This window comes from Fopius arisanus, unplaced genomic scaffold (genome assembly GCF_000806365.1).
Source record: "Fopius arisanus strain USDA-PBARC FA_bdor unplaced genomic scaffold, ASM80636v1 scaffold00009, whole genome shotgun sequence".
Classification (NCBI taxonomy): domain Eukaryota; kingdom Metazoa; phylum Arthropoda; class Insecta; order Hymenoptera; family Braconidae; genus Fopius; species Fopius arisanus.
In genome coordinates, this window is record NW_011887748.1 from 118 (window position 1) to 13,941 (window position 13,824).

Sequence of the window (13,824 nt, forward strand, 5' to 3'; positions counted from 1 at the left end):
ATTTATGCTTTTGTAGACAATTTTTATGCCATACCTTTTTTTTCATGTCAATTTGAAAGAAAAAAAATGAAACGACTCGACTGGCATTCAAATGTAAACGCACATGAGGAGAAGGCGTTATACAGCGCTACGTACGATGTCTGAAGGTACTTGTCCCCTGTTTTGGTCTCGGCGACATCAAAGCTTGGCAATACCTCCCTGTATCATACCTTAGACACCCTCATTGCGTGTGGTGCCCTCCCTCTTTTGGGGTGCAGTACTACAATGCCGTTGGGGTCACTCAAACCCCCAGAACTGAGTCTCTACTTTAGTTCATCCTCTTTGATTGATACTACAGTTTTCCCATAAATTTCATGCGCATGCGTAGTAACGTGTTAAATTTTATTTAGGTTTTCAAGGTAAAAAATCAAAACATCGTGAATCGTGATATCATCAGTAATGTAAGATGCAAAGAACTACCTGAAAACTACGATTTTTTGTTTCTTAAGAAATCACGTGTTTGTTCAGACATTAGTCTAGTGACAGAATTGAAAACAATGGAAATAATCGCCGCATTTGTCTAAGACTTTCACATTTTATAAACATTACGTCATGGATCAGGGCACATTGCCGAAGTATTGGATTGCTGTTCCCTCAAAGCAACGGCCAGATCGTGTGTATTATTTCAATAAAAAAACAAATCAGACCTCGTGGGAACGTCCAGGAGACAGTAGAAATGAGGTTTGTAATATTTTTATCCAAATTCATGACGTACCTTAACCTGTAACATTACTAGAAACATCTATTAAATCATTACTCCCCTTACAGCCCTCCGAAAAAATGTCAAAAATGATGAAAAAACGACGAAATGAAGACGACGAGGTCCCAACTGAACCCAATACCCCAGGAAAGGATTCACCACCCCCGAAAACTGAAAGACCAAAATTAAAAGCACGAAGAACATTACTAGTAAAAGCTAATGATCAAGAACCTTCAGTCTCCAACGAAACTCCCCAGATGAAAGCTCTACGACAAAAGATCTTGGAAAGACAATCGAAGGCAAATGTCTCAAAGAAAGGGAAGAATACAACGGTACTTGAATTAAAAACTCCCACGAAGAAGGCAAACGCCGAGACAAAAATTGAAGAACACAATCATAAGTCCTCGATGAACGTCACCCTTACCCCTCTAATGAAGGAAATCTATGAGAAGAAGAAAGCACGTGAAGCCCTGGCGAAAACTAAAAAGTCTGAGAGAGTAGTTGAAGACCCCCCGAAAGCAGATGAAGATCCACCCAAAGAAGAAACTCTGAGGCGTGGAAGATCTAGAGCTAAATCCATAGGTCCAGCACCAACTCCAGTAGTGACTTTAGATGTAAACGATTTCTCGCTCTCGCGAAATCGTCGAAGAACAATGTACATTCCCTCGACGACGCAACGACAGAAATCCGGAAGTGATACAGAATGTACGATAAAACCGAGTCAGACCCTGAAGTTCTCCAAAAAATCAATGACACCTCAGCCTAAGAGAAATCTTGCTAAAGAAAGAATAGAAAAGCTGAGACGCAGTTTGGTGGTTGAAGACCCTGACGAGGACACCCCTCATTCCAAGAAAATGAAAAAATCGCCAGAAAAACAAATTCCCAAACCATCATTGTCGACAATTGAAAAAAGCACTTTTCATGATGTTTATAATACTGCAGAAGCGAGGATGCAGGCACTCAAGGAGAGACTTCAGAAAGAAGCAGAAAAAGCTAAAGAAGAAATTCACAATTCCTCAAAGATTCCTCCTAGCTTTTCTTTACCTTCACGAGACTCAGAGGATGGAAGACGAGAACCTTTGGCTCTCCAGGAATTATCATTCGACGAGGAGGCAATGGACTGGGAGCCAATCGAAGACGACATCATAATGCAGGAGATCGAGGCAGTGAGACACGCACTGTTTAATGATCTTTACGACGTCCCAATGGAAGAGCACCCAGAAAAATGTGGTCTGGATCTAGTTGATGGTCAAGTTGAATCGAATCGTCATGCTCTTTACATTGTCATCGACACGAATGTCTTTTTATCGAATATCCAGGCTGTCGAGCAGGCACGTGACACTGTCTTCAAGACTCATGGACGTCCCATCATCGTCATACCTTGGACAGTCATTCGAGAGTTGGATTACATCAAGGATGGCAAAACAAATTCCAGACCTGAGAGTCTAAAGAGCAAAGCACGACAGGCTGTTCGATTTATTCACCGCCATTTCTCTGATAAACATCCCAGAGTTCTGGGACAAACTGCTAGAGATGTCATTAATAATCGGGAGATGTTCGCCATTGAGTGCCCAGATGATGAAATCCTACAGACTTGTCTACAAATACAGAAGTCCTGTAATACAGTCGTTTTGCTGTCCTATGATAAGAATCTTTGTAACAAAGCCATGATTCATGATGTTGTAACACTTGGGAGGAATGATCCATTGGAGAAAGTTGATTATCTCACCGCCAGTGAGTTTAGATCAGAATCTTTACTATCTTCTCATTTAAATCAGACTGGAAATAATCCGAGGTCACCAACGACAACGCAGAGCAAAGAATTGTCAGTTGCTGAAGATATCTTCGAGGATATTAAAGATATCGTTAAGGATTTCCTAACAGTAGTTGTCGCAAAGGAGATGCAGAATTTGTATGGAGAGAATTGGGGAAAATATGTAATTATTCCACCGCCCTGGACTACCATTACTGTCCTTAAATGTGCCATTAAACACTGGATGGCTGCTGTCAATGATTCGTTTATCAGGCGGGCTGAGCCCCTCTTAAAAGAGCTGCACGATCTCATAAATAAATACGAGATGAAGAGGGGCCTCAGGGATGTGGAGCATGTGATTGATATCACGTATGACTTGATACAGTGTCTCATTGTCAAAAAGTATCCAAATTTGATTCAGCGAATTGAAATTGCTGTCCAGGAACTGAGGAAAAAACATTGCGAGGCTGTGCAGGATATTCGGGAGGAAAAATTAAGAGATAAAATTGAGAGGGAGGGAGATAAGGAATTGGAGGCCAGAGCTGAACGTGTCTTCCGTCGATTCGATGAGATTTATTCTTTCGCGAGAGATCTTTGTGGTGCAGCGTGTGAGTCAGTTGGAATGCCTTGCAGCTTCTATTTCAGAAAGTTGGAACCACCCCCTGATGACGACCACATCAGAAATATTCAACCCGAAATCGCTGCAAGTTTGAATCGGCTTCTATTAGTTTTGAGCAGGTAATGTGGAAATATTAATCTTCTTTTCTTAATTCGATAATTAATGAATCAATTTCAAGTAATTCACATATTTTTAATTCATTTTATCTTTTCTTCACTTTCACTGAATGACATTTTCTAATCGAATTAATTTCTTCTTATTACTGTTTTCAACAGGTGCGTAGAAATACGTGTTATTTCATTCTTCAATTTTTTATTTTAATTTCTATTCAATTAGTTTCCTACTGGTTTTTGTAATTAGAATCGTAATCGATTTACTAAGTGTAATTGAAAAAGTGTCATTTAATTTAAATTATAACTCGACTTATTGATTATTATTTTTATTGTAGAGCTCTGGAGGATCTACCACTTCTACACAAAGACCACAGATCGGTTTTAGCTCTTTATGATTCCCTCGAGAACTTCTTGTCGGATCACGATCCCGAGGAGACAGAATCAATATCTCCAATGGATGTCCATGCTTGTTTGAAGTATAAGGAGAAGAATCTTAGATTAGGTGTGCCACAGCTACAACAACTCATCGACCACTTCTGTCGATTGGCAACGTTTCGTTGTCGTTAACGTACTCGCGTTTCCAAAAGCTTTCTAAATTATTTAAATATTTCTCTTTTACGAAAATCACATAAATTATGATTTACTCCATATGGGACACAGTCTTTTGTTGAGTAAAAATATTTTCCAGTGTTTATTTAATTTTGCTTATTAAAGAACTGTGTGGTTCCAAGTTTGATATATATCAAGAAAGACAAATAAAATATTTTCTACAGGACTTCTGGAATTTTTCATTATCATTATTTTTATTTTTATATTGAAGACATTTGTTTTTCATTTTTTGACCTTCTTGCCGCCTTCAAATATTGTACTATCATTCGTTGATGGAAAAAATCCATTTTATTAAAAAATTTCGACCAAATAAATCAATGTGATTTTTAATATTTATCATAATCTATTCAGTACAAAACAGATTTCACAATAGCTTGTTATGATAAAGGCATATTTTTCTCGAATTCAACAAGACAATAACACGTCAAAAAGCGAAGAAATATTGTTTACAAAACTTAAATTTCAATGACAAAAACATTTGATGACAGTGAGTTTCAAGTAAAAAGGAGAATACTCGAAAAGATTTGAATAGTTTCGCTTTCTATTTGAATCATTTCGTTTTTACATATGAAAAATCACTTCACAGCCTGCGGTAATCGGGCCTGCAATTAATTAACATTTCCGAGTCATCAATATTTAAATCAATGCCTATAGAGGAGTGGAAATCCACCTGTTGGTGGCTGAAGCCAATTATCCTTGGAATAACGCACGTCTGTTGTCTCGATAATATGGAAAGTATATGCGTGTCGTGAATTTCCGCTTTTATTGGCCTTAGAGAAGTGAACAACTTGACCATCGATGAGAATGCAGCTGCCCTTTCGCACCGTAACTGGACGAAAATTGCTCATAGGATAACACGGGGCTGGTTTATCGTAAATGAGAAAATCCTGGGAGGCTGGATCCTTGTTCCTGACGTATCTTCTGTGGACACCGCTCTTGTGCGATCCTGGGGCAATCCAGAGGCATCCGTTATCTAGTGTCGCATCATCCAGTGCTATCCAAAATCCAATGAGCTTTACTGGCTCCGTGTGGAGATAAGAAGCGTCCTGATGGGCAATTACTGAAATTTACAAAATGCTCCTTTTACCATTATGACTCTATTTAGGAAATAATTCCATTATTTAGGAGTGCCGCTAATTTAAGGATGTTCTGCATGTATAGTGAAATGATATTTTATTTCAAAGTGTTAATTAGGTGAACTAATAACCATGGAAAATTATTAAATTTTTTTGATTTTATGAATAAATATTATATTGTGTAAAAAAATTACTGGAAAAAAATTGGTCAATTGTCAGGAAATCTTTACCATCGTTTTATATCTATTTTAATAGTAAATTTTCTGAATTTGAACAAAATGTTAGATTTTGGACTCTATTTACAGACATTTTTATTTTCCCCATAAGACACTCTGTTTATTTGAAAACTTTAATAATTAATAACCACAAAACGATGTTGTGAATCAATCTCAAATTTTATACAGGCATCTGTTATCGCTTCAAAAACACGAAAAAATTTTTAAGCCATGTATATATCTCCGCCAATATCGGTAAAGCCTGAAGGATGCCTTCAGTAGCGAAGAGGTAAACTAGGATAAGTGCATTCTTTTAGAGTCCAATTTTGGCCGATATCTCAGAATTGAAAGAAAATAGCGAATTTATTATATGAACATTTTTTATAGAGAATGATGAGACCTACAAAAAAGGTATTCACGAAAAAATCGTTATCTTCCTTCAATTTTGAGATATCGAGTAAAAACCTTTACGTGTTCTTCTATAAATTCGAAATATGTAAAATTATGGGTAATGTCCTGATAAGTTAAGCTGTATGCAGCACAGATTATGGATTCCATGTACTCATTGATTTGTTGGGAAGAAACTTAAGAACTATTATTCGAGAAGCAATAATTTATCATTCGATATGAAAATCTGACGCAATTGCGAATCTCTACTTTGTTTAAAAATTTGAAAAAAAGAGAAAAAGAAAATCCCAAAAGGAAACATAAATATAAAACCACCAAAAAGAAAACGAAATGTGAATTCAGATAATGAAATTCCCATGCGAAACGATTTGATTAAAGATTACAATTTGTTGATCCAATTTTTTTCATCATTCTGTAATTTTTACGTAAATCGCCATTTCGCGATACAATTACTATCTGTAACGTAACGTCTAATGAATTTCTGTGCGAATACAACGATTACTAAAACTCTTACTGAATATTATTAATATTTTTTTAAGGCTCTGGGTAGGAGAGAAATCTTCACAAAAGCTCTAATCCCTCATTGCCTGGGATAATTGCATAATTAAACGAGAATCTCTGTTGGATTTTCTAGATTGAAAAACGGCGGACGAGTATTCATCTGGATTTTTTTTTTGGTGGAGGAGGGAGGCGGAGGGGAGGGAGGTTGAATTTGTTTATTCACCTTCTGACCCCAACCCTGGATTTTTGTAGATATACATGGACTGAACGACCGCGGGCTCCTGGAAATTCAACTGAAACGCAGCCTCCTTTATCCTCTCGTCAAAAGTCAGCCTTTTGAATGTCGGATGAAGCCAGTGAAGAGCATGTGCTACCTAATAACATGTATATCGAGTAAGAAACGTATAAGTATATTTTTCTGTCCATACAATGCATGCGAATCGAAATAAAGATCAGGGGACGAACGAAACTGAACGTAAGCCGATTTACCTTATTCAAAGACACTCTTGGGTGGACCTTCAACTTTCCGTCATCCTCGAGTGACTCGGATTCGAAAAAATAACTAACTTTGTGAGCGCTGTCGAGGAAATACTCATCTTTACTCTGAAAAATGTTTCAATCATTTTAGAATATTTTAATCAATCCCAAAAGTATTTTTTCTCACGATCATAATTATGGCTGTTGCGCGCATTATGATTGAACTCGTCAGAAAAATACTTTTCATGACTTCCGGTATAAATTAGTATTATTACTCAGATTAAATTTATTTGGTTTATAATGCACAGGTGGAGATATTATTTTGTGGATTTAAAAAAATAAAAAACCCAGAAAAATATCTCCAAATAATTAATTTCCATGAATAACGGAGAAATTTATAAATTCAAAATTGAATTTAATATTTCCAAATCAGAAATTTGTATAATTTTGCATCGACGTGAATTAACAAAGAGATCAAGTCTCGGTTTATTGCAAGGCAGAAATGGCCTCATTACACTCCAATCGAGATTGATTAGGTATTTAAATTGTAATTAATGTTTTTGTTAATGACGCATTACATGTATGATACTTTCCATAAAACAGAGTATTGTTCGATCATAAAATATTTTTCTTCCGGCGTTGTAACGCCTTCTGACTCATAAAAGCGTGAGACTTCATTCAAATAATCGTAAAACATTGAGCTATTATCGCTTGTGTTACAAGTACGTAAAGCTGTTTTTTTTTCACGCACGTATAACAGATACTATTCTTCTATAAACCTATCAATCACATTCTTCGCACCCTACAGGGATGCAATGAGTTTTTTGTTTATGTTTTTTTTTTCATAAATAATAAACTTCAATGCTGCCTTTAAAATAGATTTCTAGACGTCTTGAGTCCGGATTAAATGGCTAATTAAACAATTACTTAGAATGTCATCAACAATCAATACAAATGGAGGCCGTAATATCACCAAATTAATTAGAATCGTAACTTTGAAAATCATAATTATTTCACCTAAAAACAATTAAGCAATGACATAATAACCTGTTGGCTATCAACTGTGCTGAAAACTCTCCTTTGATTTTCCGGTGGTAAATTATTAGTGAACTCCTCCCCACAACTCTTCATCTCGTCTACCTCCTCAGGGGTGAAAAAATTCTCCAACACAGCGTACCCATCCTTCTGAATCTGCAAAGCAAATTGAACCAATGACAGCAATCTCCATAAAATTAATTAAACTGACGATACATTAGACGAAATGAGGCATAAATGATAGTGGGTGCAGTGAGTCAAACAAAACATCTCCTCATCTCCAAGTCCCCCTGACAGCACTTGAAAATCCTCATGACAGCATCAATGTACCAAAAACCTATCTTCCCTCTTTCCATCTCCAATCCCCTACCATCAAACATAGACGATGCATTCAATTTAGTTTGATTTGAGTTTAGTTTGTTTAGCGTTGTTCTGCTATCGAGTCATACTAGTCGAGCAAGCACATTTGGCTTTAACTATTTGCATCGTGTGAGCGTAACCATTTTATTTCTACATGTTTCTGGCCTGTGTAAATTAATCTCAACGCTCTATCAACCCCCAATAGGGCATTCCGAACTCAAGCTTGATAATAAATTCTGCAGGTTTCATTCCTTCGAATATCGCATCATCAATAAAATCCCAGATTGCCCGATGGAATAGAGTTACTCCGTACCAAATTCGTTAATTGGAAATTGAGAAGAGTGAGTGAAAGAAACCTAACAAAGGTCAGACTTTATTTTTGGTCATCTCCCTTCCGGGATGCGTTGGTCAGTCGCAGGTTCAACGGAATCAGCCTAAACATAGCGCATACCACAGCTCCTCATCATACATTTTTCACCTCAAGTCGTCGAATGAGATAAAAATGAAGAAAATAAAAGTGCCTTTATCCAATCAAAAAGGAGAAGGTACCTTGAGACTGTTTGGAACCGGATATAAAAGAACCACGAGGCGAGAAATTCCAGTAACATTTTGAGAATGCGCTGGAGTTTAATAATAACCCGTGCATCGATAAATGACGAGTTAAAAATAAACCCACCCTGTTGTGGATTCTGCGAGGTATGCTCATGACACAGGTATCCTGGGTATCCCACACCCACCGAGGGGTAGACAAGGATAACACAATGTAAATAAATGAATACACTGAATAATAATACTCTATCTCTCTCAGTTATTCAGTTAAAATACTGGATGCTGTCTTCGTTCAACACTCGGTCCATTTTTCATCAATGACTCTCACATCGAAAATACCCAAACAAGAAACAACACGGGAATATCCATGAATTTAACACCCAATGAATTCGAACATCTCTCGGTTAAATCTGGTCAACACGAGGGCTATTTTTAGTATCACCTAACGCATACCTTTTGGAGCTCCGCAAGCCTGTAAACAGGAAAAGATAAAAATTTTGTTTGGGTATCACATGAGATATTTATTGCCCTCTGAACTATTTCGAACGAGTCGGATATTGCCGCCATTCTTTCAGTACTATTTCTCTTTATTTATGCTTCCGGATTTATTGAAATTATTCGAGTAATTTAGATAATCGTTATTACAAGCATTAACCGTCTGCTCGATTATTTCTTCAATTATCATTTGATTAATTTAATATAATATCATTTTAGCCTTTATTTTCGATATTTATTGCAGGATTTATTAATCAGTAATTAATCATTTATTTATGCTTCCGGATTTATTGAAATTATTCGAGTAATTTAAATAATCGTTATTACAAGCGTTAACCGTTTGCTCGATTATTTCTTCAATTATCATTTGATTAATTTAATATAATATCATTTCAGCCTTTATTTTCGATATTTATCGCCGGATTTATTAATCAGTAATTAATCATGCAACATCCGCAAGTTCACATTCTGTTAAGATAACACTGAAACAATTATTTTTAGTTATAATTGGATAAATTTTATATGATTGACCGTTTTGTAATTATCAGTGATGCCGAATCTGGTGATTTTTGAAAAAGAATTTTTAATTTTTTAGGAACTAATGGATTTTAGAAATTAAAATGGTAATATAACAGAATATACTGTATTTTTAATTAATTTAAAAGACAAAGGTTTTTTTGAGGATCAAAAATTACATCCCAGCTCCTGAGTTTAGAATTAGTCATCATAATCCAGAAAATTACAATTCTGCAATCGACAAATGCAAAAATCGAATCTCCTGTAATTTTCATTTTGAAGTTTCATTTTGAAATATATAAATCGCTCATCGATATCATTGATTAGATTAGATTAATTAATTACTGGTGTGATCGAGTTGTGGATTGCTCTCTAATCTTCGTATGGTATACGAGATGTGCCAGGTAATTAAGTTGGAATTTGAATCGGCGAATGAATGAGCTAGAGGTCGAAAATAATCACTGACCACAGGTGGGCGGTATGATACACAATAACGTCACGAGCGCCATATGTCTTGGCAATTCAACTCGAATGAATCGTATATGCGAATGAAAATAGATCAGGAAGCCTGAACATTGAATGAGAAATACGCGATAGGATTTCCCCATTCTCGATGATTTGACGACATTCAGGGTTTCTCTTATTTCTTCCGCTTTTATCGCTCCACTTCGCCACATCTTTTTTTCTCTGTGCACTTATGTAAATTTAAACCTGATGCTGTGTTAATATAGGTCAAGATTACACCGCGATTTCCCCTTTATCGTCATGGGAAAATGTAAAATAAATTTTAAGGAATTAATGGGGAATAAATGGGGGGTAATAGAGGGGAATGTATTTGAGTTATCTATCGTCGCGCTTTAAGTGTTGGACGCTGATTACAGAAGTATCAAAACAAGAAACGGATGGGAGAAGAATGGGAATGAGTATTTTCGAGTGGCTGAGAGTGAAATGAATCTATTATGGCAGCTGAGGATGATTTACACCGAGGGAAATTAATTTTATTCTCAGCGTCACTGCGTTTAATTCAGAATATCAAAGTTCGTCTGCCCGTTAAATTGGTTTTGCAACAAATTGTAAGAGAATTAAAATCTTGAATGATTTTATGATTAAAGATATCAACATACTTGTGCGTTTATGTCTTTCATTCTGCTTGATGCACCCAAATAATCAAGGATGATTATTTTCAAAGCAATTAATGCTCACCACTCTACACGCGTTTATTGTTATTCTTTGGATTACTTTTTTCGTTGTCAGCGAAATTTATATGAAACTCGCTCACTTCGTCTATAACAACGTTGGACTGATTTTCCACGGACTGATGATGAAGAGTCAGAGGAAGTCCAAGCAACATATATATCACCCACACAATTGTAATCGCTACTACAGACACAAGCAAAATGACGAAGTGGCAAGTGTGAGCTGCGCGTAAGCCAGTAATACGTATATGTTTTTTTTATTTAACTTGGCAACTGTTTACACACGTCTGTTATTTCGTCCAAATGGACTCGAATGCTCCCGATGACTCAACGAATGCCTTCGACCTTTGTATCTTTGGGGTAAATGTTGTCAGCTATGATGATTACACAGGGAGAAAAAAGTACTGCAAAGTAGTTAACAATTATTAGCGAAAGTCGTAAACTAGGATAAGTGCCAGTTTTTAGTCGGTATCTCGGAATTGAAGGGACACAGCGAATTTTTCATCTCAACATTTTTTGGAGAAGAAGATGAGAGCTACAAAAAAGGTATCTATGGAAAAAACAGTGTCTTCCTTCAATTTCGAGATATTGGCCAAAAACTGGAATTGACAAAGTGGGCTTATCCTATTTTACCTCTTCGGTACAGAAATTATTATTTCCATCGAAAAGTAATCCAGAAAAATACAGTTTACCGATTCTATCACAGCACCAGAGAAGTCGTTGATCAATTAAGTAAATTTTTCGGAATAATAATTGTTGCGATAAATTTATGAACATTTTTTTGTACAACTCGAATTTCAGGATTTATACACAATGAAATGAACATTAACTAAAATATCGTTTATTCATAAAAAAAGATAAAACGATTCGTCAACAATAATAATCAGCAACACGTCATAGAATTCCAGTCGATTTTCCGTGAGGTGTGATCTTTTCTCTTGATTAGTATCAATCAACTCACTAAAAAAGCGCTGACAAGTAAAAAAGTAAAAATAGATGAGATAATTTTTCTCAACGTGAACGTAAACATGTCAAATAAAAAAATGGGAATTTTTTTATCCATTGTCGCTCAATCTGCCCCAAGAGTTTATCAAACGAGGTGAAAAGATCCCGAGACATGAATATATCCGTAAAGAACAGTCAAGGCTGCCATCGAACAACTACCGCTTATTTAAATATATGAGGGATTATGATAACCGACTTCACTTGGATAATCTAAATTTAGAATAGATTAACAATCAAAATATAAAAACACCCGTCGACTACACGTGCAGAAGTTCAAAGTTTCTGGGGAGAAAATAAATTGGTACATCCACTGATAAGACAATAAGAGATGAACTCCTTTCAATTCGAGCACGAAGAGGTTTACCGTTTGCTAATTCCTCAAGATCAAATTTTCTCGAAAATAAATCAATATTAAATTGATACGACACCTGGACGGCGCCTTCCTCACAGAAAATCTCTATTTTTTAGACTATGAAAAAATATTTTTAATTATGTCCAAGTCAAAGGAAAAGTTTATGACCCTTTCTATAATTCGTTATATTTATCGCAATTAATTTTCAATCAATATTTAAATGTGTTAATTAGTTGACGTAATAATATTATATTGTTTAAACAAATTGATTGAATCGTCATGAAATTTTTACCGTCGTTTTACATCTGCTTCAATAGTAAATTTTCGAAATTTCAATGAAATTTTATATTTTGGATTTACAGACATTTTTATTTTCCCCATAAGACACTGTGTTAATTGGAAAGTTTAATAATTAATAACCACAAAACGGTGTTGTGAATCAATTTCAAATTTTATACAGACATCTACTATCGCGTCAAAAACATTATGTGACAATTTCAAGCAATTCTTATATCTTCGCCAATACATACAAAACAACCTTAAAATACATGGGGACTATTGAGGTATCACAATCGCTCTTCGGGTCTTCAGAGTCAAATAATATGTTTGTGTTCTTCTACACGGTCTAATTTATTTTTTCCTTATCTCTCCTCTCCGTAAGAGTGCGAATTATCTCTTTTTTACAATCGCGTCTAGTCGAAACTGGATTTTTTGCAAAATAGGTCTCACGCGATAATTAAAATGATCTCTTGTTATCAGAAATTATATTCTTCATTTTATATCTCTGACCCAATGAAGATAAAAATAAAACTGTTACTTCAATTTCATCTTTTCTATGAGGAATGAGGAAGTGTATTTATAGAAAACAATGCAGTATGTAAACTGAATGCATCAATGCGTGTCATAAAAGATGTGCCAGTTACGCGGCCACTGGGAACAAGTGCCCTCGACCTGATGACTTGATAAACATTACATAAAAGTAAATAGAAATCTGAATTGGCCACTACCCCATGGAATCCTGTAAAAACGACCTATCCTCGATAATGAAATAATTAGATGTTCAGAATTCCCGTCACTCGCCGCCTCTTCCATTTATTTACTCCGTCAAGTGTTGAAATCCGTACATAACCTTTATTTACACTGTAGATTATGAAAGAATTGTTATCACTACTTTTCGCTAGACCAAGTCTGTTATGATAGTGAATCCCCACTTTTATCTGTCGCGCAGAGATTATTTCATGGTATGTTGTCATGAGACTGAGGGGAAGAAAAAATCTCACCTATGTACCATGATAACACAGACAGAAACCTATATAATACATATATATATCAATCAACCCCATGAAAAAGTAAAAATAAAGAAATCCCATATGATAAGTAAATATTGAAAATTGCCAATCGTCTCTTCAATGAAATTAATTACGAAAGTACGTATCATTCTCTCATATTTGTGTTGTCATTATCAAAACAAATACCAAAGGAAAAAAAATTAATTAATTACTGGTAATATCGTTAAATCCGGGACAACCTCGCACATCAGTCTCTCCTTCTGCTGGGGATGAGACATACACAGGGGGTAACATAGGAGCGTATAAATGCGCGGTGATCCGAGTACGTGAGACTTATTAGAGTAGAGAGAGTTGCCAGAGCCAGAGTAGTGGATAAAACGGTAGTGACAGCATCAAGTAGTTTTGAGAGGGAGACAAAAAAAGGATCACCCTCCTGTTGACATATCATTGCAACATACGCGTACATACGCGTAAATACCCATACATACCCGTACATACTCGTACATATACCCGTCCA

General features: G+C 35.8%; 2 protein-coding genes across 2 annotated transcripts; one reads left to right on the top strand and one right to left on the bottom strand.

Annotated features, from left to right (window-relative positions):
* Positions 1-397: 397 nt before the first annotated feature.
* Swt1 (Swt1 RNA endoribonuclease) lies at positions 398-4,132 on the top strand. The gene is made up of 3 exons (XM_011316761.1): positions 398-720; positions 808-3,230; positions 3,560-4,132. Exons 1-3 carry the CDS (start codon positions 592-594, stop codon positions 3,789-3,791), a joined length of 2,784 nt encoding a protein of 927 aa, XP_011315063.1. The 5' UTR covers positions 398-591; the 3' UTR covers positions 3,792-4,132.
* Positions 4,133-4,143: 11 nt separating this feature from the next.
* LOC105273989 (Phytanoyl-CoA dioxygenase domain containing 1) lies at positions 4,144-10,863 on the bottom strand. The gene is made up of 5 exons (XM_011316762.1): positions 10,590-10,863; positions 7,558-7,701; positions 6,523-6,636; positions 6,257-6,407; positions 4,144-4,893 (listed from the first exon to the last, which is right to left on the bottom strand). Exons 1-5 carry the CDS (start codon positions 10,608-10,610, stop codon positions 4,475-4,477), a joined length of 849 nt encoding a protein of 282 aa, XP_011315064.1. The 5' UTR covers positions 10,611-10,863; the 3' UTR covers positions 4,144-4,474.
* Positions 10,864-13,824: the final 2,961 nt, after the last annotated feature.